Here is a 25,030-nt window from a genome sequence, read left to right as displayed (position 1 = left end):
TCATGTTTTTTAAAACCTATTTGTGGTTTAAACTGTTTAAAACTATTTGTTTTAGCAACATGTGCCTGGATTAAAGATGATTCACCACCGCAAGCTGAGCAAAGTTCATACGTAGATGTATGCACATGAATAAAAATCTTAATTTTACTAAGAATAATTTATACTCTTTATGTAAACATCCCAGACATTATAAATTACTTGTCCCGAACACGGGGTAAAAATATGTAATGTAAAAAAGTGGTTGATATATTTGACTATTTTCAATTTGTACTTTAATGCAATTATTATTATTTAAATTACAAACAAGTTATTTAACCAAAATAATAATAATAATAATAATAATAATAATAATAACAACAACAACAACAACAACAGCATATTTTCCCTAAATAAATGTGGTTAAAAACAATATAAACTTTTACAAAATAATAATAACTTATAAGTTGTTTAAAAAAATATTTTATTTGTGTGATTTTTTTAAAGAGAAGTGTGTTTATGAAAAAAAAACAATATCTTAGTATTTTTAAAACGTCCACTCATTACCAAGGTGATGACTAGGCTTTATGTTATGTTTTAAAACACATGTTGGTGAATAAATTTTACATGGTGTTATTTTAACATTAAAAATAAAAAACGGTTATGTTAGTTCCGGTGATGTGGTTTGTGGTTTACTGAACACTCAAAAAACTCAAAGAAAAACTCACACAAACCAAGCAAGAAGGAGAAACACAAGATTGGTAACCCAGTTTGGCGTCCACTCGCCTACGTCTGGGGGGCCAAGCCCAGAGATAAACAATCCATTAAAAGAGGTAAAAATACATGAGTACAAACACTTGTCACTCACACTCTCAAACAATAAAGATCACTACCCTCTCTAAATTGTCTTGGTCTCACACACTCTCCTCCATAAGTCACACTTACAATCTACGAGCAAGGTAGCTTATATTGACGCCTCAACATCCCAAATATAGCGCATACCTCTTTTAAAATCTCCGCGGCTACTAATTTAAAAACCTTCCAAAATTAGCTGTTGCAACTCCTGTTGTAACATAAGTTGCAACATGGCCCTGACTCCTGACTTGACTGAGTTATGGTTACGTTGTGGACGATCTCAAAACCCACCAACCTCCCGGTCATGCTTAGTCCGAGTCGATGGAGCCAAATCTCCCGATCCCGACTGCCGACAACTAGCCTTCCTCCTCAGTTCCTCATCACATAGTCCCCTTGTAATGGGGCATGTCCTTGTGCGTCTTCATGGAACTTGCCAAACTTAGTCTTCAACCTTTCAAGTTTGGTCTTCAAAGATTCTCCAAACTTGATCTTCAATTCACCCAAGTTTGGTCCTCAAATCTTGCCTAAGATAGACTTCAATCAATCTTCATCAAGGATTCTTCAAATCATATCTTCAATTAGCCTTCATTCATATCATTGATAGATATTTCTTCAATTAAGCTCCATCCATATTTAGTCTTCAATCATACACCTAAATATGGTCTTGATATGATCTTGTCTTCAAGTTGTAATATATTACCAAGAATAACTCCACCAAGATATTCAAAATATTTTTCCTCCAAGTTATAGACATACTAAAAATAACTCCACCAAGATCTTCAAAATGTTTGCCATGCAAACGAAGTCTCCTTGACATGTTACCATGCTTTTGCACATCACACAAGTTGCCACGCCATCTTGACTATGTGTCAAATCATGCCTGCGGTTGCACTAATGATCTCCCCCTTTGGCATAATTTGACACAACTGCTTCTGCACCTAGACTGACTCAAGAAATATATGATTACACTACAACTAGTGATGTACAAATTAAGCATAAACAAATACACCCAAGTAGAGTAGTCAGTTTGGAACTCTTGCACTAGTCAACTTCTCCCCCTTTGTGTCTGAATTGATGCCAAAGTCTTCACTGGTTGTTGCAAGACTTGTTACAACTTGTTCTACAACTCCTCCTATCTTCAGAATTCCTGGTCATCGGCTCCCCTATCTTCAGAACTCCTTCTTCCTGCTGCAAATGAAATTAGTAAATTGTAGCAGATACAGGTCGTTTGCAGTCCCCAATAGGGATTAAAGTTGCCAAAGGCCAATTTCACCCCTCAACTTTTCGAATCTTATAGCATCAAGGGGTTTGGTAAAGATGTCTGTCAATTGCTTTTCTGTTGCAACATAATCAATAACAACTGTTTTGTTCTCTACCAAATCTCGTATAAAGTGGTGTCGATGATCAATATGTTTGGTACGAGAATGTTGGACTGGATTCTTGGAGATATCAATTGCACTTTTGTTGTCACAAAATATAGTCAATAGCCCTTGTTGTAAGCTATAGTCCTCAAGCATTTGCTTCATCCACAACAATTATGTACAACAACTTCTTGCTGCTATGTATTCAGCCTCGGTAGTGGAGAGGGAAATAGAACTTTACTTCTTGCTATACCATGTGACCAAGTTGTTACCAAGGTACAAACATCCTCCTGAGGTGTTTTTTCTATCATCAATGTTTCCTGCCCAATCTGCATCACTATAACCCGCAAGATGTGAGTTGGAGTCTTTTGAATACCAAATTCCATATTCTGCAGTACCATGAACATATCTGATGATACGTTTAACAGCTTTCAAATGAGACTCCTTCGATGTTGCTTGATATCTTGCACAAACTCCAACACTGAAAGAAATGTCTAGCCTGCTGGCTGTGAGATAGAGTAAGCTTCCAATCATACTTCTATAGAGACTTTGGTCTACATCTATTCCATGCTCATCTTTTGTCAACTTTTGATTCACACTCATGGGTGTTCTCATATGTCTAGCCTTTTCCAAGCCAAATCTTTTCACCAAGTTCTGTGCATACTTGGTTTGAGAAATGAAAATTCCTTCTTTGCATTGTTTGATTTGGAAACCCAAAAAGTAGTTTAGTTTACCTGCCATGCTCATTTCAAACTCTTCTTGCATTAGATGAACAAACTCAACCACTTACTTTTGTGATGTTGAACTAAATATGATATCATCAACATATATTTGTGCCACCAAAAGATCTGATTTGGACTTCTTTATGAATGAAATGTTGTCTACTCCCCCTCTTTGGTAGCCCTTTTCAAGTAAGAATTTTGTAAGCCTTTCATACAAAGCCCGAGGAGCTTGCTTCAAGCCATAGAGAGCCTTTTTCAATTTAAACACATGATCTGAATGTTGTGGATCTTCAAAACCTTTTAGTTGCTCCACAAAAACCTCTTCACTTAGAACTCCATTTAGAAAAGCACTCTTGACATCCATTTGATGTAGCTTGAACCCCATACAATATGCTACTGCTAACAATAATCTAATGGATTCCAAGCGTGCAACTAGTGCAAATGTTTCATCAAAGTCAACTCCTTCAACTTGAGTATATCCCTGAGCCACTAGTCTTTCTTTATTTCTGGTGATGTTGCCTTTGTCATCAGTCTTGTTCTTGAAAATCCACTTGGTTCCAATAACATTCACATCCTTTGGCCTTGGGACCAATGTCTACACATCATTTCGAACAAACTGATTCAATTCTTCTTGCATTGCAGCCATCTAGTATTCATCAACTAAAGCTTCTTTGACATTTTTTTGGTTCAATAAGAGAGATGTAACATGTGTAGCAGGCCAATTCTCGATAATCAATTCTTTGAGTGCTTCTAGTTCTCCTTCCTTCAGTCACATTACCAATCACATTCTGAATAGGATGATTCTTCTTTATTCTTGAGGATGGTTCAAGACTGTTGTCTTCATTATCTTCTTCGTTGTCAATTTTTTTTTTAATCTGATTCTGAGATGATTTTGCCTGTTGTAACTTCAGTTGCAACATCAGTTATAACCTGTTGTCTATCTGAATCCTGACCGGAATCCGGAGCAGTTTCTGTTGTTGTAGTTGGTGTTGTAACCTGTGTTGCAACTTCTTGTTCTGCCTGTAACTCTTCATCTGCTGATTCATGATTCTTAGTGATAGGCTTGTTTGGCTCACTTGATGCACCTTGAGTCTCCATATCAGAGAAATCATCAACAACAACATTAATAGTTTCCATCATCTTTTTGGTTCTTGAATTAAACACCCGATAGGCTCTACTAGTAGTTGAATATCCCATGAATAATCCTTCATCACTTTTCTTGTCAAACTTTCCCAGCTGATCTCTATCATTAAAAATGTAACATTTGCTTCCAAAGATGTGAAAGTATTTGAAATTTGGCCTTTTACCTTTCCAAATTCCATACGGTGTCATTTGGTTTAACACCAAATGTACACTCTATTAATGATGTAGCATGTTGTATTGATTGCTTCTACCCAAAACCTTGTAGAGAGTTTCTTGGAATTGAAGATAACACGAGCCATCTTTTGGAGAGTGCGATTCTTCCTCTCTACTACACCATTTTCTTGAGGAGTTTTTGGAGCTGAAAATTCATGACGAATCCCATGTTCTCTGCTAAATTCTACAAACTGAGCATTTTCAAATTCTCTTCCATGATCACTTCTGATTCTGACAATCTTCCCAATTTGACACTCTTTCTCATTTTGAAGTTGCATGCATAACTTCTTGAAGGCTCCAAAAGTATCTGATTTCTCCTTGAGGAAATCCACCCAGGTGTACCTGGAATAGTCATCAACACACACGAATACATATCTTTTACCTGGCAAGTTTTCTGTTTGTGCGGGTCCAATGAGATCCATATGCAAGAATTCTAGCACTCTCATTGTACCAATGTCTTGCACCACTGTGTGAGAAGCACGACTTTGCTTTCCCAGTTGACAAGGTCCGCATACACCATCTCCCTTTTTCGTGAGCTTGGGCACTCCCTAAACAGCTTTCATTTCTGTAATCTTCATAAGGTTCCGGAAGTTCAGATGTCCAAGCTTCTGATGCCAAATTTTAGTGATGTTGCACGATGTGTTATAACAGACTTCCAATTTCTCTAGCAAATAGCAGTTGTTTGAAGATCTTGAACCAGTTAAAACACACTGACCAGCTTCATCATAGACCATACATCTATCATGAGTAAATTTTACCACCAGATTTTGATCACATAATTGACTTATACTCAGAAGATTTGCCCTCAGCCCTTCTACATGCAGAATGTTTTTCAGTCTTTGATACCCAGGAACCATCAATGTTCCTTTTCCAACTACTTGACCTTTCTGACCATCACCAAAAGTTACATGCCCAATTGAACATTCTTTGTAATTCATCAAAAAACCTTTGCCACCTGTCATGTGTCTTGAACAACCACTGTCAAAATACCAGTTGTCTTTTTAGGATTTTTTCATTGAAAAGTACCCACTAGATCTTCTTTTCTGACCCATATCTTCTTGCTTTCTTTCTTCTTATCTCTGGTATATGGTGCCTGCTTCTTATGTTTACCTTCTTTTATATCTTTCTTCATCTTCCAACATCTTGGACGAATGTGCCCTTTGACACCACAGTAATGACATGTAGGAATCTATTTCTTTGCTTTTCCAAATACTCTACCATTCTTCATATCTTCCTTTAGTTGGTAGCAATCGGGTCTTATATGGCCTCTTTTTCCACAATGAAAGCATATTGGGACTTGTCTTTTATGTCGTCTCTTCTTCTTATTATACTTCTCTTATTTATTTTCTTGAGCATTTGATAGAATGCAACCTGCTTCAACTTTGCTTTATCTTTCCTCCTGATATCTCTTTTATATGGTGTTGCGTCACACCTGTTTGAAAACATACCTCCTCAATCTTGGCTTTTCCTTTGTTCAAATTGTTAATGGGCTTTTCAGCATTGTTCAGCTTTTCTTGACATTCTTTCAATTCTTTTGCAAGTTTTTTGTTTTGTACAAATATTTTGTCAAGTTTATTTATCATGAGTTCATACCCATGCAGAAGATCAGTTTCAGTAATCTCTTCACAAACAGATTCTCCAGATGTTGCAATTGATGTTGTAACTGGACTTGCAAAAACACTGAAATTTCTGAAACTTTTGACATTTTTTAGCACAGTAGGTAAAGAAGTATGATTGTTGATTGCATCATCAGCTTTATCTTCTTTCTGGATTTTTCTGAAATATCTACACAATTCCCTAGTTAAAAGGAAAATTTCTTCTTCTTCTTCTTCTTCTTCTTCTTCTTCTTCTTCTTCTTCTTCTTCTTCTTCTTTGTCTTCAGTCTGTTGTAACTCTTTTGGGCTTGTTGCTTCAGCTTTCAGAGATATATCTTCTTCTCTTCTACCTGAATTCAGATTCATCTCATAGGCTTGTAGAGATCCCATCAACTCATCAAGTCTCATAGTTGTGATATCTTTTGCTTCTTCTATTGCAGCAACTTTAGCATCGAAATCTCCTTGAAAGCTATCTAAGAGTCTTTCGGACTAGCTTCTTATCCGAGTACTCCTTGTCGAGCTGGTTGGCTTGATTTGCTTTGTCCATTAACTTGGCGTTGAACACGGCTATCGTCTCATCTTCTCCCATCCTGAGATTTTCGAACATGGTTGTTAGAATTTGAAGTATAGATTCTCTTACCAAGTTGGTGCCTTCATGAATAGTTTGAAGAATCTCCCAAGCTTTCTTAGCTCACTCGCATGTGGCAATATACTTGAACAGGTTCTCATCAACACCTCCAAAAATTGCATTGAGAGCATTCCCATTAGCATTAGCTCTTCGCATATCTTCTGTACTCTAGTTGTTTTTCTTCTTTAAGATCTTCTTCTCATCTTCATCAAGTAGAGTAGGAGGAGACCAACCTTCTTCTACAACAATCCACGCACTCTCATAAATTGACTTGATAAAAGCCTTCATGCGTGCCTTCCAGTATGGATAGTTGGATCCATTAAGCAACGGTGGTCGTGTGATGGAAGCTCCTTCTTTTTCGGCCATCAATAGAACTTGTTAGGATGTCGCCGACTTTGAAACTGATAAACGTCTAAAAGTATGTATTTCGCATGTATTTGTTTTGTATTATTCTTTACAGTATTTGTTGAATCGATGCCCTTTCTGGTCTAAATTGGGTTATTTTTACATTTCAGGCCTAGTAGAAGCCTTGGGGACTCAGTGACGCGATTGGGGATGAATTCAGCATCGAAACGTCGTTTCCAAGCCGAGGATTACTGTAGCACAGTATTGTAGAAGAGTTACTGTAGCAATTATTGTAACTCATCACGGGCTTCTCAGCAGAAAACAGAAAATCCCGAGGGGTCGGCATACGGCCGATATACTGACCTGTTTACCCATCGGGATTTGGGCATATATAGGCTTGTTAGGGCATCATTTAGGGGGACTTTTGGCCACCACTCTCCACCATTATTTTCTAGAGCTTCAAGGCTATGGGAGAAGGCAGATCTGAGGGGCAAATCAAAGGGAGAAGAAGGTTACACTCAAGGAAAATGATCTAGAAGCTCGCCGGCGCGAATCCAACGAGTTCTCATCACCACCTTCTAGTCTTCATCTTAGGGGAGTTTGTTATGAGCTTTTCTTTGTATCTCTTATCTTCTACACTTGCTACTTTGTTGATGATGAATTAGACTCCCAAGGTCACTGGGCATCCAGTGAACCTTGGGACGAACTTTCTTGTATGAATGCTTTGATTTACATTTATGGTATTTGTGTGGTTTGTGATCCTTGCTTGGTGCTCTTTGATGTGTTGTTTTGCTTGAGAACTCTGTAATCCAACTTCTAGGTTGTATTTGGTGCGAGACCATCGCCCTTGTACTCAACACACCTTGCTTGGAAGGGATACATGTATGAATACACCATGACCATTGGGTATTTCATACCCCTCCAACTATTAGGACTATACCTAGGTTGACTTTCGGCCCTAATTTGAGATCTCCCTACTTGTAATGCGATCATAGGAGGATTTGGTCGGAAGAGATTCCGAGCCAATACTCTTACTGGATTAGGGATTACCGCCGTGACCATCGGGGTGATCTATTTTTGGTTGTCTCTTGGTCCAACCACCGCCACCTTTGTAATTCTAACATCCATCTTGCTTTAGTAGTCCCGAGGGGATCCTCGCCCGGGGACCACACACTTTCATTTTTACTTGCTTCCTTAGTATGTTTATGTGGTGAACCTTAGTCCATGTGTTTATAGTTTTCTCCTTGTTATTTTCCTTATCTTCTTGTTTTAGTCCTATATTTGGTAGACTAGACAGTGCCGTCTAGGGGAAAGTAATAGCAACTCTTTGGACCCTAGGGAATATGACCCCTATGTCACGCACAGGGTATTACTTGATGACCCGTGCACTTGCGGACTCATCAGAAACCAAAGCAAATACGGTGACCAAGGCTCTGATACCACTTGTTAGTCCCAGTGATGTGGTTTGTGGTTTAGTGAACACTCAAAACACTCAAAGAAAAACTCACACAAACCAAGCAAGAAGGAAACACACAAGATTTGTAACCCAGTTCAGCGTCCACTAGCCTACGTTTGGCGGGCCAAGCCCGGAGATAAACAATCCACTAAAATAGGTAAAAATACATGAGTAATAACACTTGTCACTCACACTCTCAAACATTAAAGATCACTACCCTCTCTAGATTGTCTTATGCTCATACACTCTCCTCCACAAGTCACACTTACAACCTACGAGCAAGGTAGCTTATATAGACGCCTCAACGTCCCAAATATAAGTTGCAACATACCTCTTTTAGAATCTCCATGGCTACTAATTTAAAAACCTTCCAAAATTAGCTGTTGCAACTCCTGTTGTAATATAAGTTGCAACATGGCACTAACTGCTGACTTGACTGAGTTCTGGTTACGTTGCGGACGACCTCAAGACCCATCAACATCCCGATCATGCTTAATCCGAGTCAATACAGCCAAATCTCCAGATCCCAACTACCGGCAACTAGCCCACCTCCTCAGTTCCTCATCACACAGTCTCCTAGCAAGGGGCGCATGTCCTTGTGAGTCTTCATGGAACTTGCCAAACTTAGTCTTCAACTTTTCAAGTTTGGTCTTCAAAGATTCTCAAAACTTGATCTTCAATTCACCCAAGTTTGGTCCTAAAATCTTACCCTTAATAAACTTCAATCAATCTTCATCAAGGATTCTTCAAATCATATCTTCAATTAGCCTTCATTCATACCATTGATAGATATTTCTTCAATTAAGCTTCATCCATATTTCATTCATACCTAAATATGGTCTTGATATGATCTTGTCTTCAAGTTGTAATATATTACCTAGAATAACTCCACCAAGATATTCAAAATATTTCTCCTCCAAGTTATAGACATACTAAAAATAGCTCCACCAAGATCTTCAAGATGTTTTGTCATGCAAGTCAAGTCTCCTTGACATGTCACCATGCTTTGCCATGTCACACAAGTTGCCACATCATCTTGACTATGTGTCAAATCATGCCAATAATAGTGCGGTTGCACTGACAAGTTATATTAAAAAAAACCCAAAAAAATGGTTTTAGGTTTAGGATTGTGATTTTTGCAGACACTCATAATGTTGTCATCCCTATCCATATCAAACAAATCCAATTTTATATCTAATTACTGAAATTTTTTTATGGTCATGTTTTCGCTCCCTCTTTCTCATTGAGATGGTGTGCCACTTTGGATTTACTAATTCATCCTAACATGCTTGCAATTATGTTGAGTTTTACAAATTCCTCTGGAATGATATTGAGAAACATTTGGTTCCTGCCATTTTGTATTTTATTGATAAAGCTGTGATGCCTAGAGCCTGGGGCAAAACTTACATCACTTTAATTCCTACGAAAGAGCACCCTAAATATGCCTCTAATTTCTGCTCTATTTCCTTGTGAAATGTTGCTTATAAGATTATTACTAAAATCCTTGCTAATCGTATTAAGGAGGTTATTGCCTTCCTGGTTGGGAAAGAGTAGAGTGGGTTTGTGCCTGGTCACTCACCAGTTGATAATATAATTGCTATTCAGGAAATATTTCACTTTATCAATCAGGAGAGGGTCATCCCCCTTAGGATGTTTGTTAAAGTGGACGTTGAGAAGGCCTATAACACTCTTAATTGAAACATTATTTTGGCTACTCTTATCAAAATTGAATTTTCCTAGCAACTGGATATCTTACGTTAAAACTTGTCTTAAAGCTACTTCCTTTTCAATTCTTTTCAATGGTAAACCTTCGGATTGGTTTAGATCATCTAGAGGTGTTAGGCAAGGTGACCCCTTGTCTAGAGCTAAACTTTGTTTTGATTGATTCTAATGCTAAAGTTTGTCATGCAGGATTTGAACCTAGTAATTACATCAGCAATCTGGATATGGAAATGATGGCTCTGAACCTGGCTTTACTACATTCCATGGAGGCAAGGGAACGAATATCCAACATGTACATTAGTTCGGCAGGTTTATAGAAAGCAATTCATCACATGGGGGACGACGTTAGTTAGTGCCAAGTACATTTGGTTCAACATCTAAGAGAGCTACTGCAACTTTCAAATCACCCCTGAGTTGAACTCATCCCTCACCAGTGGAACCGCATTGCTGCTGCTTTAGCTGATCATGGCAACCAATCAACACACCTTTCTCTCTTTCACAAGGGTATGGAAAAACCCAAGTGGCTAATGAAGATGATCAACCAAGCTGGCTGCTTTTCATGAGCCTTCTTCTTCTTTTTTTATGTTAGTCTTTTTTTTCCCTTTTTTTTATTGGTTTTTTCCCATGTGTACCTATTTTCTGTTTTTTTGTTTTGAACTGCCTTGTGAACCTTTATTTTATTTCTAATAAAATATTATTAACATAAACGAAAACGGTATGAAGAAAAATATAATGGTTGAAATGGCTACAGTAATAACTACTAGTGCTTATAAGGCAAAACAAAATGAATTCCTTCTGTTAATAAGATGAAATCAACCTATATTTTCAGTCTTTTTCTTGCCGTAGTGAAAATGTTTTAGCTTACCAAATATTTGGTTTGTTTCACCATTAAATGATCAAGTGTCCTAACCATATAATTTATTTATAGGCATTTGGTTGGGCTTATGTTCAAGGATACCATATGACCAAGGAGCATTTGCTTGTTTACTGGCTCGCACCAGTTGAGGGCGCTTTGTTAGGAGTATGGGCGTGCAGCTTGTTCGTTGACCTTAAGAAGCACAAGGAACATCATCAAACTGGTTACAAGTTTAAATCAGAGTGAGAAAGGTATTTCTAAGAATCCAGCCCTTTTTAAGCATTTACATCTTTCATTAAATTGTTTTAAAAGTCAACAGATTAGATCATAGTCACATATGAACGCAAGTACATTCCAGTCTGCAATTAAATGCTCTTCTGTCATAGGCAAGGTACTTGGGTTTCGTTGTTTGCGGTAACTACCACAGCTGACTTCTGCAGGAAGGATAGCCCGGAGTGCTCTCTCTTGGGCAGTGATCAGAAAGTAGGTGGCGTATACTTTTCTAGATCTCTGAGCATGTACATAAGCACACCAAATGACCAGATTTAATTCTCAAGCCATCAAAGACGCGATCCCATGGAAAGGCTAAGCTATATCATCTTTGATGTATATGATCTTGTTACTCTGTAATGTAATTTAATTTATCAACATTGAAATGTCAAATGTAAAGGCCTCGTGGTAAAAACATGAAATTTGCTGCCTGTTGGAGAAACAAACCAAGTAATGCTAAGCTTTGACCAATCGCTTTGAGTTTCAGTCAAGTTACCACCACTGTGATGGACATGGTGAACAAGTTTAACAATTATCCAAATGGGTTATGTTCTTCCAACAAAACAATGTACAGACTTCAAACACAGTCTAGTTCCCCCACAGCTGATTTTCTGTATTTCATGGGTTGGGATTTTACATGCAGATGAACTGAATAAGCATCATTCTAAATGCCCGCTAAAACAAAGGAAATGAAGGTGGTCAAGGATAAAAGGACTTGTTCCTTTGTCTAATCATCATCCATGTCTTCTAAGGCTGCTTTGGCAGCTGCCTTAGCTTCCTCCAGCAGATCATCAGGGACCTACATGTGCGGCACAAAGAAAATAGATGATAATTAGAGCCATCATACGGAACATAGGCCATAATTTTGTTTTAACTTTAAAATTATTTCAGACAAAATTACTTCGTCAAAGATCACTGCATATGCTACATATTCAGAAATACAAGGTGGGGCTGAAGTTATAAATATCATCAATGGACACCAAACACACCAAATTAGTCCCAGAATTTCAACAAAAATGGTCAATCAAGCACCAAGATTTTAACAATAGAGGCAAGCAACAATCACAACAAGAATGACCAAAAAAGAAACAGCCAATACATAACATATCCTCTAATGTCCTTCAAGAAAATTTCCCACAGTAATTCATCTCAACTTTATGTAGTGATAATGCAATAATCTAAATCCAAATCAATAAAATTGAGATAGTTCCAAATACAGTAACTTACCTCATGGCAGTGTTCAATTAGTATTTTAGTCCAATTACCATAATTTCACTATTTAAAAAAATGAATAAATAAGCAAACCACTTGAGTAACCATGATTAATCTCGCAAGCCAATTTATGGTAGTTCAATCCATGGTAGCGGGATGACTAAAACAAGAGTCAATTACAAATTTGTTACTGATTGGGATGGATGAATCAAAATCAATGGCACTATCTGTCCAAACACTCTCCATCTTTCTATTTAGTTATCAACTCTCATTCATTAAAGGGTAAAGGTCACCTCAACCCTGAGCTCTCTCTTTTCGCTAAGGGAATGCAGCTTCCCTTCTGGCTTTTCAATGCTTGCTCCTCTATGAACATTGCGCCTTAGTTTTTCCTTCCAGTTTTTGTTTGGTTTTTCTTTGTTTTGAGCTTTTGTGCTCTCTTCCAAAAAAAAAAGGGTAAAGGACTCAATCCACTCTTTTCCAATTCCTTTCTAATCCTACCTTTGGAAAACTTCCCCATGAGTCCCAATTAATATCCTATTCCCATTGTACATTTTTTATTTTTCTTCAGAACTTCTTCCAATTCAGGAATATCGGGAAGCATGCTGGAAAGCTTGCTGACACCATAACCAACAGGTGAGCTAATTGTGCACTACTGGAGCTCGCCAGTTCGCACAGAGTGAGCTCAGACACAAGCAAGCTTGTCAGCAAGCACAGTGAGTTCACACACCAACAAGCTCTGGGCAAGCCCAAGCTTGTCAATGTGCTCTGCGCAACTCATCTGCAGTACCAACTCACGTTGCAGTGAGCTCAACCACTATGCAAGCCCCTGTTCAACCTGAGCTCGCTGATGGGCTCACGCACAAGTAAGCTCAAGCTAGCCAACAAAGGATATAGGGGAAGTGTAAATATGTAAGATAATAATTATTTTGGATTTAAAAGTAATTTTTTTTAAATTCAAGAATTTATAGGGGATTTTGAAAAGTGCAGGAATGTTTGTGATGCAGCACAAAGCAAACATGGAATACTATCACACGAAGTTACGTATCAACGCAATTCTAATCTAAGAACTCACAAGAACTTACACCCACAACTGAGTAAAATAAAAGCCTAAAATAAAAGCTTAAGGCTGAAAAAAAATAAATAGATTTATAGATTATTCATTGATAACAAACCCTAAAATCAAAGTATTCATATAGATCTAAAATAAGAGCAATGATAGTAACTATATAACCAGAAAAATTATAACATAACAAATAAAATAAATAAACTTTAAAATTTCAAATTTAAGGCCTTAAAATCTTCTATCTCCCACATATATGTCATGCATCATCATTATTGACCTCGAGTGATGATTAGAATAAGCCAGTAGTTTAAGGCCAACAAGTCCATGTCATCATTCCTTTGCACTATAAGCTATCCAATTCGCAAACTTAGCACCAGCCTTTGAAAGGTGGTTGTGATCATCAGTCACAATGAAGCTTGTCAACTTTCTTCGAAGTTTTTAACTTTGGGCAATTGTAAAGAATTTTTTTTAGGACACAGATAGATTAGGGATGAAATCTTCGGAGCTGAAGCTTGGGCTTAAGAACTCAACAGTGGTAGAGGGATGTTTTCTGATCAAGAACCCTACCTGGGGTGGTGGCTTGAGAGCTTAAATCCTGAAACTTGAGGAAGGACCCACCTTCAAAAGCCCCAGCAAAAGCCTTTTTCATACTGATTTGTTGAAGATATGTCAAGATTGATATTTTCTATTTCATAGATTCTTCATGGAACTCAAAGAAATCCTTCTTTTTGTTCTTGTTCTCCTCATTAGCACTCTCCAACTCACCCCCTCCATCCCTTTTCTCAACATACACCCCCTAGCTTCTTTCATCTTCTATTTTCTTCTCATACTCGACACAACTTCTATAGTTTATGTTTTTTATCCATATGCAAATCTTTTTTATCTTCATCAGCATCAACAAGAGGATCAGCATAAAAAAAATTCAATCTCCTCAGTGTCCTCTTCCTTCTCATCATCATGTCCTTCTCATAAGCATTAACAATGAGCACCTAGGCCTTAACAACCTTTTCAAGCACAAGCACATTACGTTAAGATGCCTGATAAATTCCCATCTCTACAACATCCTTGGGCTCAACTGCCTTGTCAATTATAAAATCACGGCTACTAGATATTTGTTTATTTCCACTCTCCACAATCACATCCTTAAAACTTTGGTGCCTTAAATATATATTACTCATAATTAGGAGGTAAAAGCTTACCTCTCAATAACTGCTGCATCTTCCACCAAGAATTAATAGGATTTTTACCTAGTCGCTTTATAGTCTCTTTTAATCTATCCCACCATACAAAAGCAGCGCCTTTCAATCTATAGGCAACCAACTTGACCTTTCCTCCCCAAGGATCTCCATGCATTCAAAGAATTGATTTACTTCAATTATCAATAAAAAACCTTTAAATAACATTACCACTAAAGTAAGAATATTTCCTTTTGGTTTAAATTTATCGTTTGACGAGTTATTGATGCTAAAACAACTACACGTAAGTTGTTCGGGTACAACCATAGTCACAGGTTGTATAGGGGAAACTCCCCCCACACGAGCCCTGGTGTTTTTATCAACTCTATTTGCACCCACCAATTAAGTCCATCTATTCGCAAGATGTTCTAGACTTTGCTCAAGTCAGCCCATACAAGTCTCCATCATTTGTTGTGCTACCCAAAGAGCCTTCATTCCTTGACCTCTATCAAAGAGGATGGTTGCCTCCAGCCTCATTAGTAGCCATCCTGGGAAAATCCTAGCTCTGATGCCAATTGGCACAACATAAAGCGAAGAAAGAATTATTAATATTCATTTCCAAAAGTATTAATCGAGGATGATTTCCAACTACTCTAGAACCTAGCGTAGTAGCAATTATGATCACAACTGACTTGGAGAGATGTTCCAAGTCTCTTTAAAAAACTTGTATTTTCAGATTTGGAACAACTCTAGATTTTTCCAAGTCATACCAGCACTTTTTAAGAAACTCTTATTCAAGTTCTTGATTTGTGGGTTCAAGTCAATTCGTCTTGTTGAACGTTATCCACACCCTAACGTCCTTGCAAAGGAAATCACAACCCACCGGCACTTGTTCTGCATTAGGTGGTATTAGAGCCCAGTCTTGAGAAGGCTAGGCAAGAACCCAAGAATGGAGATCGTCTCGCAAGAGTAGAGCAATGTGTAAAAGACATGGCTACAATTACAAATATGGAGGCAATCATGGATCAACTTCTAAGATCACACACCAACGCCGCAGCGCCATAAGCCCCAAAAAGAAAATCCATGGTTGTTGGGAAAAAAATGAATCAGCGTCAAGAGAATCCTGATTTTTCGGTTCATGGTTTAGATGAAGAATTTGACGACGAAGTCAGGCTGCAAACAAGGAATGTAGTCCAGCAAACCAAATCTTTTAGCATGGAGGTTAGCCTTCCCACTTTCAATGGCGTCATTGACATTAAAGAATTTCTTAATTAGATCTATGAAGTGGGGAGTTTCTTTGATATCATGCACATGGAGCAAGAATATAAAATAAAAATGGTGGCATACAAGTTACGAGTGACAATCACGCAAGAGTAATTGAGGTCAAGAGGACAGCCCCTTACTCAACGTTGGAATCAAATGCAAGCACTACTGCAGATGGTCGTTTCCGACCTTTTGATCATGAGCAAGCCCTTTTCCAACAATTTCAAAATTGCCTCCAAAGTATCCAAACCATCTCCATCAACAAGCCCACAAAATAAACCATTTGTAAGTTAAGCCATGTCAAGGAACAGGTCCTGAAATTCTCCACTTTTGCATAATCAAAGATGAGTTAATTGTTTTGATTATCTAGAACTATTTTCCCAAAAAGTTATTGTTGATTTTCATTTTCAAAAGTATTAATTGTGGTTGATTTCCAACTACTCTATAATCTAGCACTAGCAATAATTATGTTCACACCTAAATAGAAAGCATTTTTCTTTAGGGCACCTCAAGCAAGTGTTAGTTCTGGATTTGACTCTTTAAAAAAATACTTTCTAATTCTAAAAAAAAAAAAATCATCTTTAAACAGTAATTAACACTTACCAAACATTAGATAGTTAACCTTAAACTACAAAAGTCAAAAATTCAAACAAAGCATTAAGAGCTTTACAGGTACTGCCAAATAATGAACCATCCTTCATTTTGAACCCAATTAACTTCCATTTTCAACCTCCCAACTTAATGTACAACTGCACAAACAGGCACCTCAATATAAATGTGTAAAAATGCAATCAAATGACCACATCCACAAAAGTGCCCTTCCAAGCCACATTTGATAACAGCTCATGAACCTAAACAAAAATTCAGGATGCCAATCTGATGTCCTAGCTAGAATATCAGAAATTGAAGTGATGAAATTATTCTTCCCTTAAATAAAATAAAAAGAAAACGTCAAAGAGATAGAGCGACAAGATACATAATAGTTCTAAAAAATATGAGGACTGTGCTGAAAGCTAAATCAATCTTGCAACAGGTAAGAAGTGAAAGAGAAAGGATCAACCATTCATAGAGACTTAAAAAAATAGGAAAGAATTCAGATAGAACACCTCATTACCTCAACAAGCTTAAGCCTGACACCTAAAATACTGCCATAACAACTCTTAAAAAGAGCCTTTCATGTAACCCCAAACTTTATTAAAAGTTTTTAAAAAAATATGAAATAGTACAGAACAGATTCATATTTCCAGAACAGATGTTTCATAAGTTTCATAAGTCATTGCCTAATGTATCAATCTAAAGGAAAAAACCTTGCTACAGTGTATCAGCGTGAATTGTAGAATCAAATCACAATTACTATGCAGACAATATAAGAGCACTGTTAAATATTAAGTAAGGCAACATTTACCTTCTCATGTTGGTAGTTTGACTCTTCACAGACCCAGCTCATTTCTAACTCAAAGGCTTTGTCCTTTGCCTCATCATGTACTCCATATATACTGCAAGACAAATGAGAAGTTGAAAAGTGATAAATAAAATATACAATTAACTAAACTATGGGGAAAATTTTTGAGGAATGAGTAATGTTTAAGGATGCCATAACAATAAATGTAGGGAAAAAAAAAGATTGGATTTATATTCTCAAGGAAATAAACAATACATCAATAGCAATATAGGCGATGTCATGCATCAAGGATGTGATAAAAGCACAAAATTGTTGACAAAATCAAATATTGGGTGTGTGGGGTGCAAAGTCCACTTAAACACAATTTAAGTCATCCTATCCATGTTAGAAAAATGATCTCCTAACCTCAAAGCATATTTAGGCAAAATATTCTCTTAAATAGAATGTACTAGACAAACTAGGGAACCCTAGCAAATTCCAAGAAAGGTTACAAAGGTAAGAAAAATATCAAAAGAAAACCATAAAGAATCCTTAAGAGTGCCGACAAAAAAATTATGTAGCCATCATTTTCTAATTAAACCCAGGCACATTTTGCTTGCCTAAGTATAAATATCAAGAAATATGCAGCTTGAGTACCACTTATTGACACATAAAATCCTCACCTCAAACAAACCTTCACTGCTAGGATTCAAATGACATAACACAAAAATACATAAACAAATAAATAACCATTCTACATAAATGAGGAACTAAAAATTCTAGTGCATGATTGATCAATCTAAATAAAAAAGTGAGCTTAAAAAATATATTCTGTGAAATAAGGCCATACTATCTTTAAAACATGGCTTACATTTTCGCAACTTCAATCACACCTTGCCTGCAAGTTAGTTCAGACAATTTAAGCTTCTCAATTTCCCTGCACAGCACAATTAAGAGAGATGAAGGCCTTTGCAGATGGGAACTTGTTAACATCGAGCCAGAATTTCACAACCAGAACATTAAGATCTATTAAGACAAATCCATACAACACATACATATGTTTTTGTTTGTAATTTGAGAGGATGATAAAAACATAAAAAGTAAACTACTGCAGTCTATAAAATATATTCCTTTAGACATTGTCAACAAAACATAAACAAACGCACAGTGTTATTAAAAGCGAGAAAGGCGCTCGCCTAGGTGCTTAGCGAGGCGAGGCGAGGCGAGACCTTAGCGCCATGGTTTAAAAAGGCAAATGAGGCGTACGCCTTGAGGCACGCCTCAAGGCGAGGCGCTGGCTGCTTGCCTCAAGGCGCACGCCCCTATGGCCGGTGGCGGAACCTACGCCTTATCCTGGCGAGGCACTCCGCCTCGAGGCTCATCACCACGAGGAGGAAGAGGCGTACTCCCCATGAAGAAATAAAAAGAAAGTGGTGATTGAGGAATCCGGAGAGAATTCAGACGATGGCGAAAAGAAGATGCCGGTGGTGGTGGGAGGATGGCTTTGAGTTGGCGGTGGTGACTTTCGGTTGTGGTGGCGATGGATAGATGGGATGAGAGAAGAAACTTTACATTAGAGGCTAGGGTTTTCTTAACCATCATCAAATCATCAATGGCTGAGATTATTCTAAAATAATAATTAATTACAAATTATATATTTTGATAATGACTGAGATTATTCCATATATATTTTAATTACAAAAATTTTTAAAAATATGTATTAAAGAGAAAAATTATTAAAAATATTAAAAATGTAAAATTTAAATATTAATTTAACATTAATGATTACTAAAAATTAACTATTATTCTTCATTAATTATCTACAAATTATTTAAAAATATTTTCTTGATAAGTTATTATATAAATAATTATTTTTAATGATAATTGATAATTATCTCCAATCCTATTTTATCAATTATTAATTTATAATTTATAATTTTTAGTTTTTTGTTGAGGCTTACGCCTCGCCTCATAAAAGCAAAACGCCTCAAATACGCCTTTCGCCTTTTCTAAACCTTGCTTAGCGCCTCAACACCCTTTGGGCGAGGCGCCTTCAATGAGGCGAGCCTAGGCGAGCTCTTTTTGCTTGGCGCCAGGCATTAAAAAGGCGCACATGTCTTATTTTTTTGATATAGGCCTTTTATTTAATGCTTTCAATTAGTGTTTATTGGAATTCTAAAAAGCACATTTACTAATAAGGTATGAAATAAATTTAGGGGAGGAAAATTTGGTGGTTTTAAAAAGGCACGCTTGTTAATAAATAAGGAAATAAATTTAGAGGAGAAAAATTAAAAGGTTTAAATGCATAGTTGCTATTTTTTAAAACTAATGATTAAATTAAGGAATTAACTAATTAATTAGAGATAATTGAAGAGGTGGCAAAATTAGCACTTGCCATAAAAGTCTGAAAAAAAAAAAGGATAGCATAGAACAACAAAAAAAAGAAAAAAAAGATGAAGATGAAACAAGGTTGGTGTTTTGGTGGAAGCATGTGACTTTAATTATTCTAAAAATTATATATATATATATGTAATATATATATTACATATATATTTATATATATATATAAAAATATATATATTACATACATGACCATGCTTGTAACCTTAGGATCCTCGGCCAAGGCCAAGATAAGCTGCAAAAATAACTATGATCTGATGCAGAAAAGAACTTAAAATCAAATTTATAACAAAAGGAACAATTGAAATCTAGCAACTTACGTTTTTGCTGCTTGCCTTCCCTTTCCAATTGCAGCCCCAAAATATCTCTGTTGAAATTTTTAGAAATAGATAGTAATTGAAAAGTCAAATTAAACTCTAAAAACATAACAATTACTTCCTATTTTCCTAGACCTTCTGCGTGAGCATAAGTGTGCAGGAGCGCGCACACATACAAAAACAACTGAAAATTGATGATAAAAGTATCCAGCTTTCAAAGGCATTCATCCAGTACAAACTAGCTAAATAGAGATGAAGCATTGTCATTTACAATGTCATGTAGGTATAATTCACAGTTAACTCACATATGAGACCCCTGAGGGTTCAACCATGTACAGTTCAGGTCCATTCCGATCATAACCTCCAAGAATAACACCACAACCAAAAGGTCTGCAAACAACATTATCAGCTTAGGCAAGAGGTACACCAACATTTTTCATCTTAAGGATTTAAACTCAAACTAAAATGAACATGCCAACCTCAGCCACCAATAAAGTGTGCAAAGATGGACATAACTGGCAACACGTTCTGCGAGCTCTTTCACAGGTATGGGCTCGCCATAAACCCTACACATATTCCATTGAAATGAATGAAATAAGTCCTTTTTTTTTTTACTTTTTCCCTTTTATACTGCATACTAATCACAGTAATATTACTAAATTAAGTTTTTCATAGCAGCTTTAGTAAAAGTAAAAATGCTAACTTTTCATAGCTAGTAGCTTCTGACTTTGCTCTTGTAACAATTTGCCTGCCATCGGCCGCTAAACCAGCAATAGCCTGGATATAGCAAATGAGAGCCACAAAGCATTAGTTAAAATTTAGGACCAAAATAAATATGGAAAAACACCAACTTAAAAGAATAAAAAATTAAACGAAATACAAAGAGAACTAGCTACTTTAGATTACATATGTTTCTTCTTTTAAAAGAGCAAAAACTCTACTTAGTCTACTATAAAATTTGATAAGCATTCAAAGGAAAGAACAAAACCATAATGTTCATGGCATTAAAATCATCAAAAGAGACTAAGAAAAATAACAATCTGATATGCTTATCAAGCTATCCAATCAAATTGAAAGAGCAAATTTTGAAACTATATATGCTTGTAAGGCAACCAATGTACCAGACTGGTCCAAAGATCTAAAGCTTGCGCTTGCGAATCACAAAACTGTTCCATTTGGGGCCTTCAAGGTACAAGCCCTAATAGCGGAACCATATATGTTTCCAACAAAACACTTAAATAACTTGTCAATTTGTATTTGAGAAGTCTAATTTATACAGTTGAATAATTATTTTTCTCCACTTGATCCCAAACTAAGACATTGTTTTCATGGTACCATATGACAAAAATAATTCATTGCATTTATATCCAGGTTAGGTGCAGCAGTCTATCATCTCTAAATCATAGCAATCGACCATCCAGAGTTAAACATTATTTGAAAATGGTTATATTAATGGAAATGTATCTAGAAACCACGAAACCATGTTTTCATATCACAGTGATGTATGCAGTCTCCAGGGTGTGGCAGCTTCTATTTCTATAGTCACAATCATCAAGATTGGAAATAAGCAAATTAGAAGTGACGTCTACAAACAAGATAAAATGTAAGGTGGCCAGTTACTTTATTATTGGAACACAGTCATCCATGTAACTTGTCCTATATTGTAGAGGATGTCAAACCAACCCAGTCCACAACCACTAGTAACAACTTAATTACCCATGGTGATAGATCAAAATTAAGGTATTGGCATCATTTTAATCATTAGGCAGCCCCATCAGCAACCTTTAGAAGAACACTAAATTGTCAACCTTGAAAGAAAAAGATTCTCTTAAGTAACACTATAATACAGTCCATAACTTTGGTGCCTTCCCTTTCCAAGTAAAAGAATTTGCGCAGAGTGGCAGTGAATCATGTCATATTGATACTTGCACTAGCAATTCAGTGTCCAACATCCTAAGAAATTCCACATGAAGAGTACTATGTATGCTTAGGTGATCACTGAAATTGGTGAAATATCCAAAGCCTTTCATTGAGACTATGCCTTAAATTAAAATACATTTAAAGAAAAGACGTATAGAACTCCACTGGGCAATTAGAGCTAATGACACATTAACAGGAATAGTGAAAGTCAGCATGCCCTCCAAAGAACATTGAATTATTTAGCAAGATTAAATGATGCAGGACAGCAGCCTTAAAAAAGTGGGTTTGAGTTGAAGATAGGTTACTAGCACACTAGAAAGATTTTAGGGATCACTCCTAGGTATCACACCCAAAACTTGGTTTGTATCTCACAAAACCAGGAAATCAAGATAAGTTCTCCAAAAAATGTTCCTTGCTTCTCTTTCTTTCACTAGTGCTTTATTTATAGATATATAATACATGAACTAGAAACCCAAGACTCATAAATTCTCACAAGAACCCAAGGGTTGCACATAGAAACCAACAAATTAAACACCCTAATAAATATTTAAAACTTCTAAGGCAATTTAAAAGACCTTTGACTTTGACAAGAAACTAAAAAGGCACTTGAGTAGAATAAACAGAGGCTTCGGTTCTTGGTTTCTCTTTCTTTCAATAAGTCTTCAAAGGATGATTCTATTTTGCATCATTACAAGAATGAAAACTAACTATTGGCAGCTCTTGCTATGCCATGGGCACCAAATTTAAATTACAACAAAGAAAATTGAGGTGTAACATATGGGAATATTGTTAAAGGCATCTTCAGCACAAGCAATCCATAAAATATGAAACGGACAAATATAATGCATGTATATTACCTAAGCTTGCCCTTACTAACAAAGAACAATTCAGATCCAACATGGTTAGCCAGCCAGAATCTGAAAACAGGGCTTGCATCTGTCCAAAACAAAACTTAGTCCTACCTATTTCGACCGTGAGCATCAGAGCAGAAAAGCACCAACCAACTTTAACCCTACTCTTCAGAATTTTAAAACTACAGAAAACATCTAGAAAGCATTCAGTCCAAATAAACTCAAACAAAAAGTTGTTGACTGGATGACCAGGAATATAGACTCATTCAAACACTCAGCAGTACCCTCCAGGCAAAGGATAATGCAAGAAACCCCATTATTTACTGCTTATCTTTATTCTGATTCTTTAACATTGATTCTTCTTCAACTACAAACACTCAGCAGTACCCTCCAACTCATATGTCAGAAAAGAAACTTTGGACTCAAACTTTGGTGCTTGCCTCTCAAAACTTTTGACCAGAAAACTATTTAGGCTAAGAGTGTGGCATTGAGATAATTTTCCTCTAGCCCATAAGAAGATGAACATATCTACCAAAAAAAGGCAACTCTTAAGCATAAAAATTCAACAATGATTAACTCATAAAACAAAGCCATTTTCCATAAGGCCACTCACTAAACTGTAGAAAATTGACAACAATGGAAAACCTCATCAACATTGCAATGCCAAATAGCATCAATCACAACAAGTTACCATTCCAGAATGCCGGTGAACAGCGTGGATCCTTCGATTCGACCCTGGCAACATCATCTTCGATGATATCAGCTTCTCAACACCCTAAAAATAAACCCACAAATCACCATCATTTTCCAATCCTAATGATAATGCTAACAATTATTACAACAACACCACAATGAAAATCAAAGAATCACTAGAAAATCACCATAACAATTCCATCTTTGCATTTGATCCCAATCACGGTCCTGCCAGAAAACCCAACACAAATCCTGAACCACTGAAACAGCCAAAAGGAGGGCTGAGATGAAAGAGAATCCTCATACCCGCTGTTGTCGACGGCCTTGGCGGCGTACTCGATCTGGAAAACCCGACCATCAGGGGAGAAGGTGGTGACGGAGAGATCGTAGCCCGTTCCGATGCTGCTCATTGTTGCCTCTTCGTCTTCCTCTTCGTGTTGGAAACGCGAGCGAGAGATTTACGAAGAAATTGGGTATTGAGATGTTTTAACACAGTTTCTTGGGTTTCAAGAATTGGGAAAAAGAGGAAAAAAAAAATTCAAGCCGATCAATCTGGGCCAAACCAGAGTAAGGCCAAGAGAGAGAAGCACAGGCGGGTTAATCGGGCCCTCCGGGCCCGATCCAACTGATCCGGATCAGTTTTTAGCTGACCTGTAACCAGCCCGTGCAACAATAATAACCCTCCCTGGTGGGTTAACCGATCGACCCGGTGAATCATGGGTCGGCTGAAAGCAACTCGGACCCGACCCAGCTAATCTTCAAGCATGCCGGGTTCGGGCACAAGCCGCCAGGCCAAGAGGTTTTTTCCTTTATTTTTTTATTTTTTAATTATGATATTAAAATTAAAAACTCAACTTGCAAAAACTTTCACCTCCAACTCTCCTTTCCAAACTTTCTTTTTTGAGCATAGATGTTAAAAAAATAAATAAAATTATATTTCAAATTGAGTTTTTTAAAATAATTCTAAAAATAAAAAATAAATTTAATAAATAAGATGAAGTTAAGACAACTAAAGAAAATTCAAAATAATTTAAAAAAAGGGTCTTACACTAAATTCATTTACACTAAATTCATTTATCTATCTAATTAAATTGTTGGTACTTTTTTTATGCAATAAATATTAGTTTTTTTAATTTTTTTATTGGAGTTGTTACTCATCACTTATTTATCACATTGAGATCTATCTAAGATTTATTTTTGGTTCAATTAGTTATGTTTCGTAGCTTCTTGTTTATGTTTCTTGTTATTGAACTAAAGCTACTTGTTTTCAATTGGTTAGCAGTATTAAAATTAAATTTCTTGTGTGTTGTGCGGAATAGTAAGAGTTATAATCCTCATTGAAAAAAACAACACACGAGTGATATCGCAACCCATGTTCACGCTCCATAAATACTTGTGTGTTGTGCGGAATAGTAAGAGTTAAATAAAGCACTAAAGCACACTTCTAATTATTTATATAAATTTACATTTCAATGAAGACAATTGAGAATTTGTTATATATATATATATATATATATATAATAGGGAACAACCAACCAATGTTGGTGGAGTTGGTTAGAGCATCATATTAGTTTGGTAGAGATTCAAAGATGAGATTTTATTGTCCAATTTTT

The 25,030-nt window shown here is 36.5% G+C and overlaps 3 protein-coding genes across 3 annotated transcripts; all 3 read right to left on the bottom strand.

The window, feature by feature from the left end:
• Window positions 1-2,429: 2,429 nt before the first annotated feature.
• Window positions 2,430-2,933, bottom strand: LOC120268583 (uncharacterized mitochondrial protein AtMg00810-like). Its single transcript, XM_039275916.1, has one exon. The coding sequence runs from the start codon at window positions 2,931-2,933 to the stop codon at window positions 2,430-2,432; it is 504 nt and encodes a 167-aa protein (XP_039131850.1).
• Window positions 2,934-3,784: 851 nt separating this feature from the next.
• Window positions 3,785-6,273, bottom strand: LOC120268581. Its single transcript, XM_039275915.1, has 7 exons — window positions 6,164-6,273; window positions 5,703-6,046; window positions 4,986-5,225; window positions 4,722-4,878; window positions 4,316-4,612; window positions 4,079-4,157; window positions 3,785-4,006 (listed from the first exon to the last, which is right to left on the bottom strand). The coding sequence occupies exons 1-7, from the start codon at window positions 6,271-6,273 to the stop codon at window positions 3,785-3,787; spliced, it is 1,449 nt and encodes a 482-aa protein (XP_039131849.1).
• Window positions 6,274-11,504: 5,231 nt separating this feature from the next.
• On the bottom strand, window positions 11,505-23,991 carry LOC120269239 (proteasome subunit alpha type-3-like). The gene is made up of 10 exons (XM_039276582.1): window positions 23,724-23,991; window positions 23,606-23,645; window positions 23,416-23,499; window positions 20,657-20,730; window positions 20,433-20,519; window positions 20,259-20,343; window positions 19,957-20,003; window positions 18,108-18,173; window positions 17,261-17,351; window positions 11,505-11,941 (listed from the first exon to the last, which is right to left on the bottom strand). The coding sequence occupies exons 1-10, from the start codon at window positions 23,825-23,827 to the stop codon at window positions 11,870-11,872; spliced, it is 750 nt and encodes a 249-aa protein (XP_039132516.1). The 5' UTR covers window positions 23,828-23,991; the 3' UTR covers window positions 11,505-11,869.
• Window positions 23,992-25,030: the final 1,039 nt, after the last annotated feature.

This window comes from Dioscorea cayenensis, chromosome 9 (genome assembly GCF_009730915.1).
Source record: "Dioscorea cayenensis subsp. rotundata cultivar TDr96_F1 chromosome 9, TDr96_F1_v2_PseudoChromosome.rev07_lg8_w22 25.fasta, whole genome shotgun sequence".
Lineage (NCBI taxonomy): Eukaryota > Viridiplantae > Streptophyta > Magnoliopsida > Dioscoreales > Dioscoreaceae > Dioscorea > Dioscorea cayenensis.
This window is presented reverse-complemented; position numbering and strand designations above follow the sequence as displayed.

Coding starts and splice junctions, on each gene's coding strand:
- LOC120268583 (XM_039275916.1), bottom strand. CDS start 2,933: ATGGCAGGTAAACTAAACTACTTTTTGGGTTTCCAAATCAAACAATGC.
- LOC120268581 (XM_039275915.1), bottom strand. CDS start 6,273: ATGAGACTTGATGAGTTGATGGGATCTCTACAAGCCTATGAGATGAAT. Junction 4,879..4,985: donor TATGGTCTATGATGAAGCTG/GTCAGTGTGTTT, acceptor ATTTGGCATCAG/AAGCTTGGACATCTGAACTT. Junction 4,613..4,721: donor CACAGTGGTGCAAGACATTG/GTACAATGAGAG, acceptor TGACTATTCCAG/GTACACCTGGGTGGATTTCC.
- LOC120269239 (XM_039276582.1), bottom strand. CDS start 23,827: ATGAGCAGCATCGGAACGGGCTACGATCTCTCCGTCACCACCTTCTCC. Junction 20,520..20,656: donor GAAGCTACTAGCTATGAAAA/GTTAGCATTTTT, acceptor GAATATGTGTAG/GGTTTATGGCGAGCCCATAC. Junction 20,004..20,258: donor AACCCTCAGGGGTCTCATAT/GTGAGTTAACTG, acceptor AAATTTCAACAG/AGATATTTTGGGGCTGCAAT.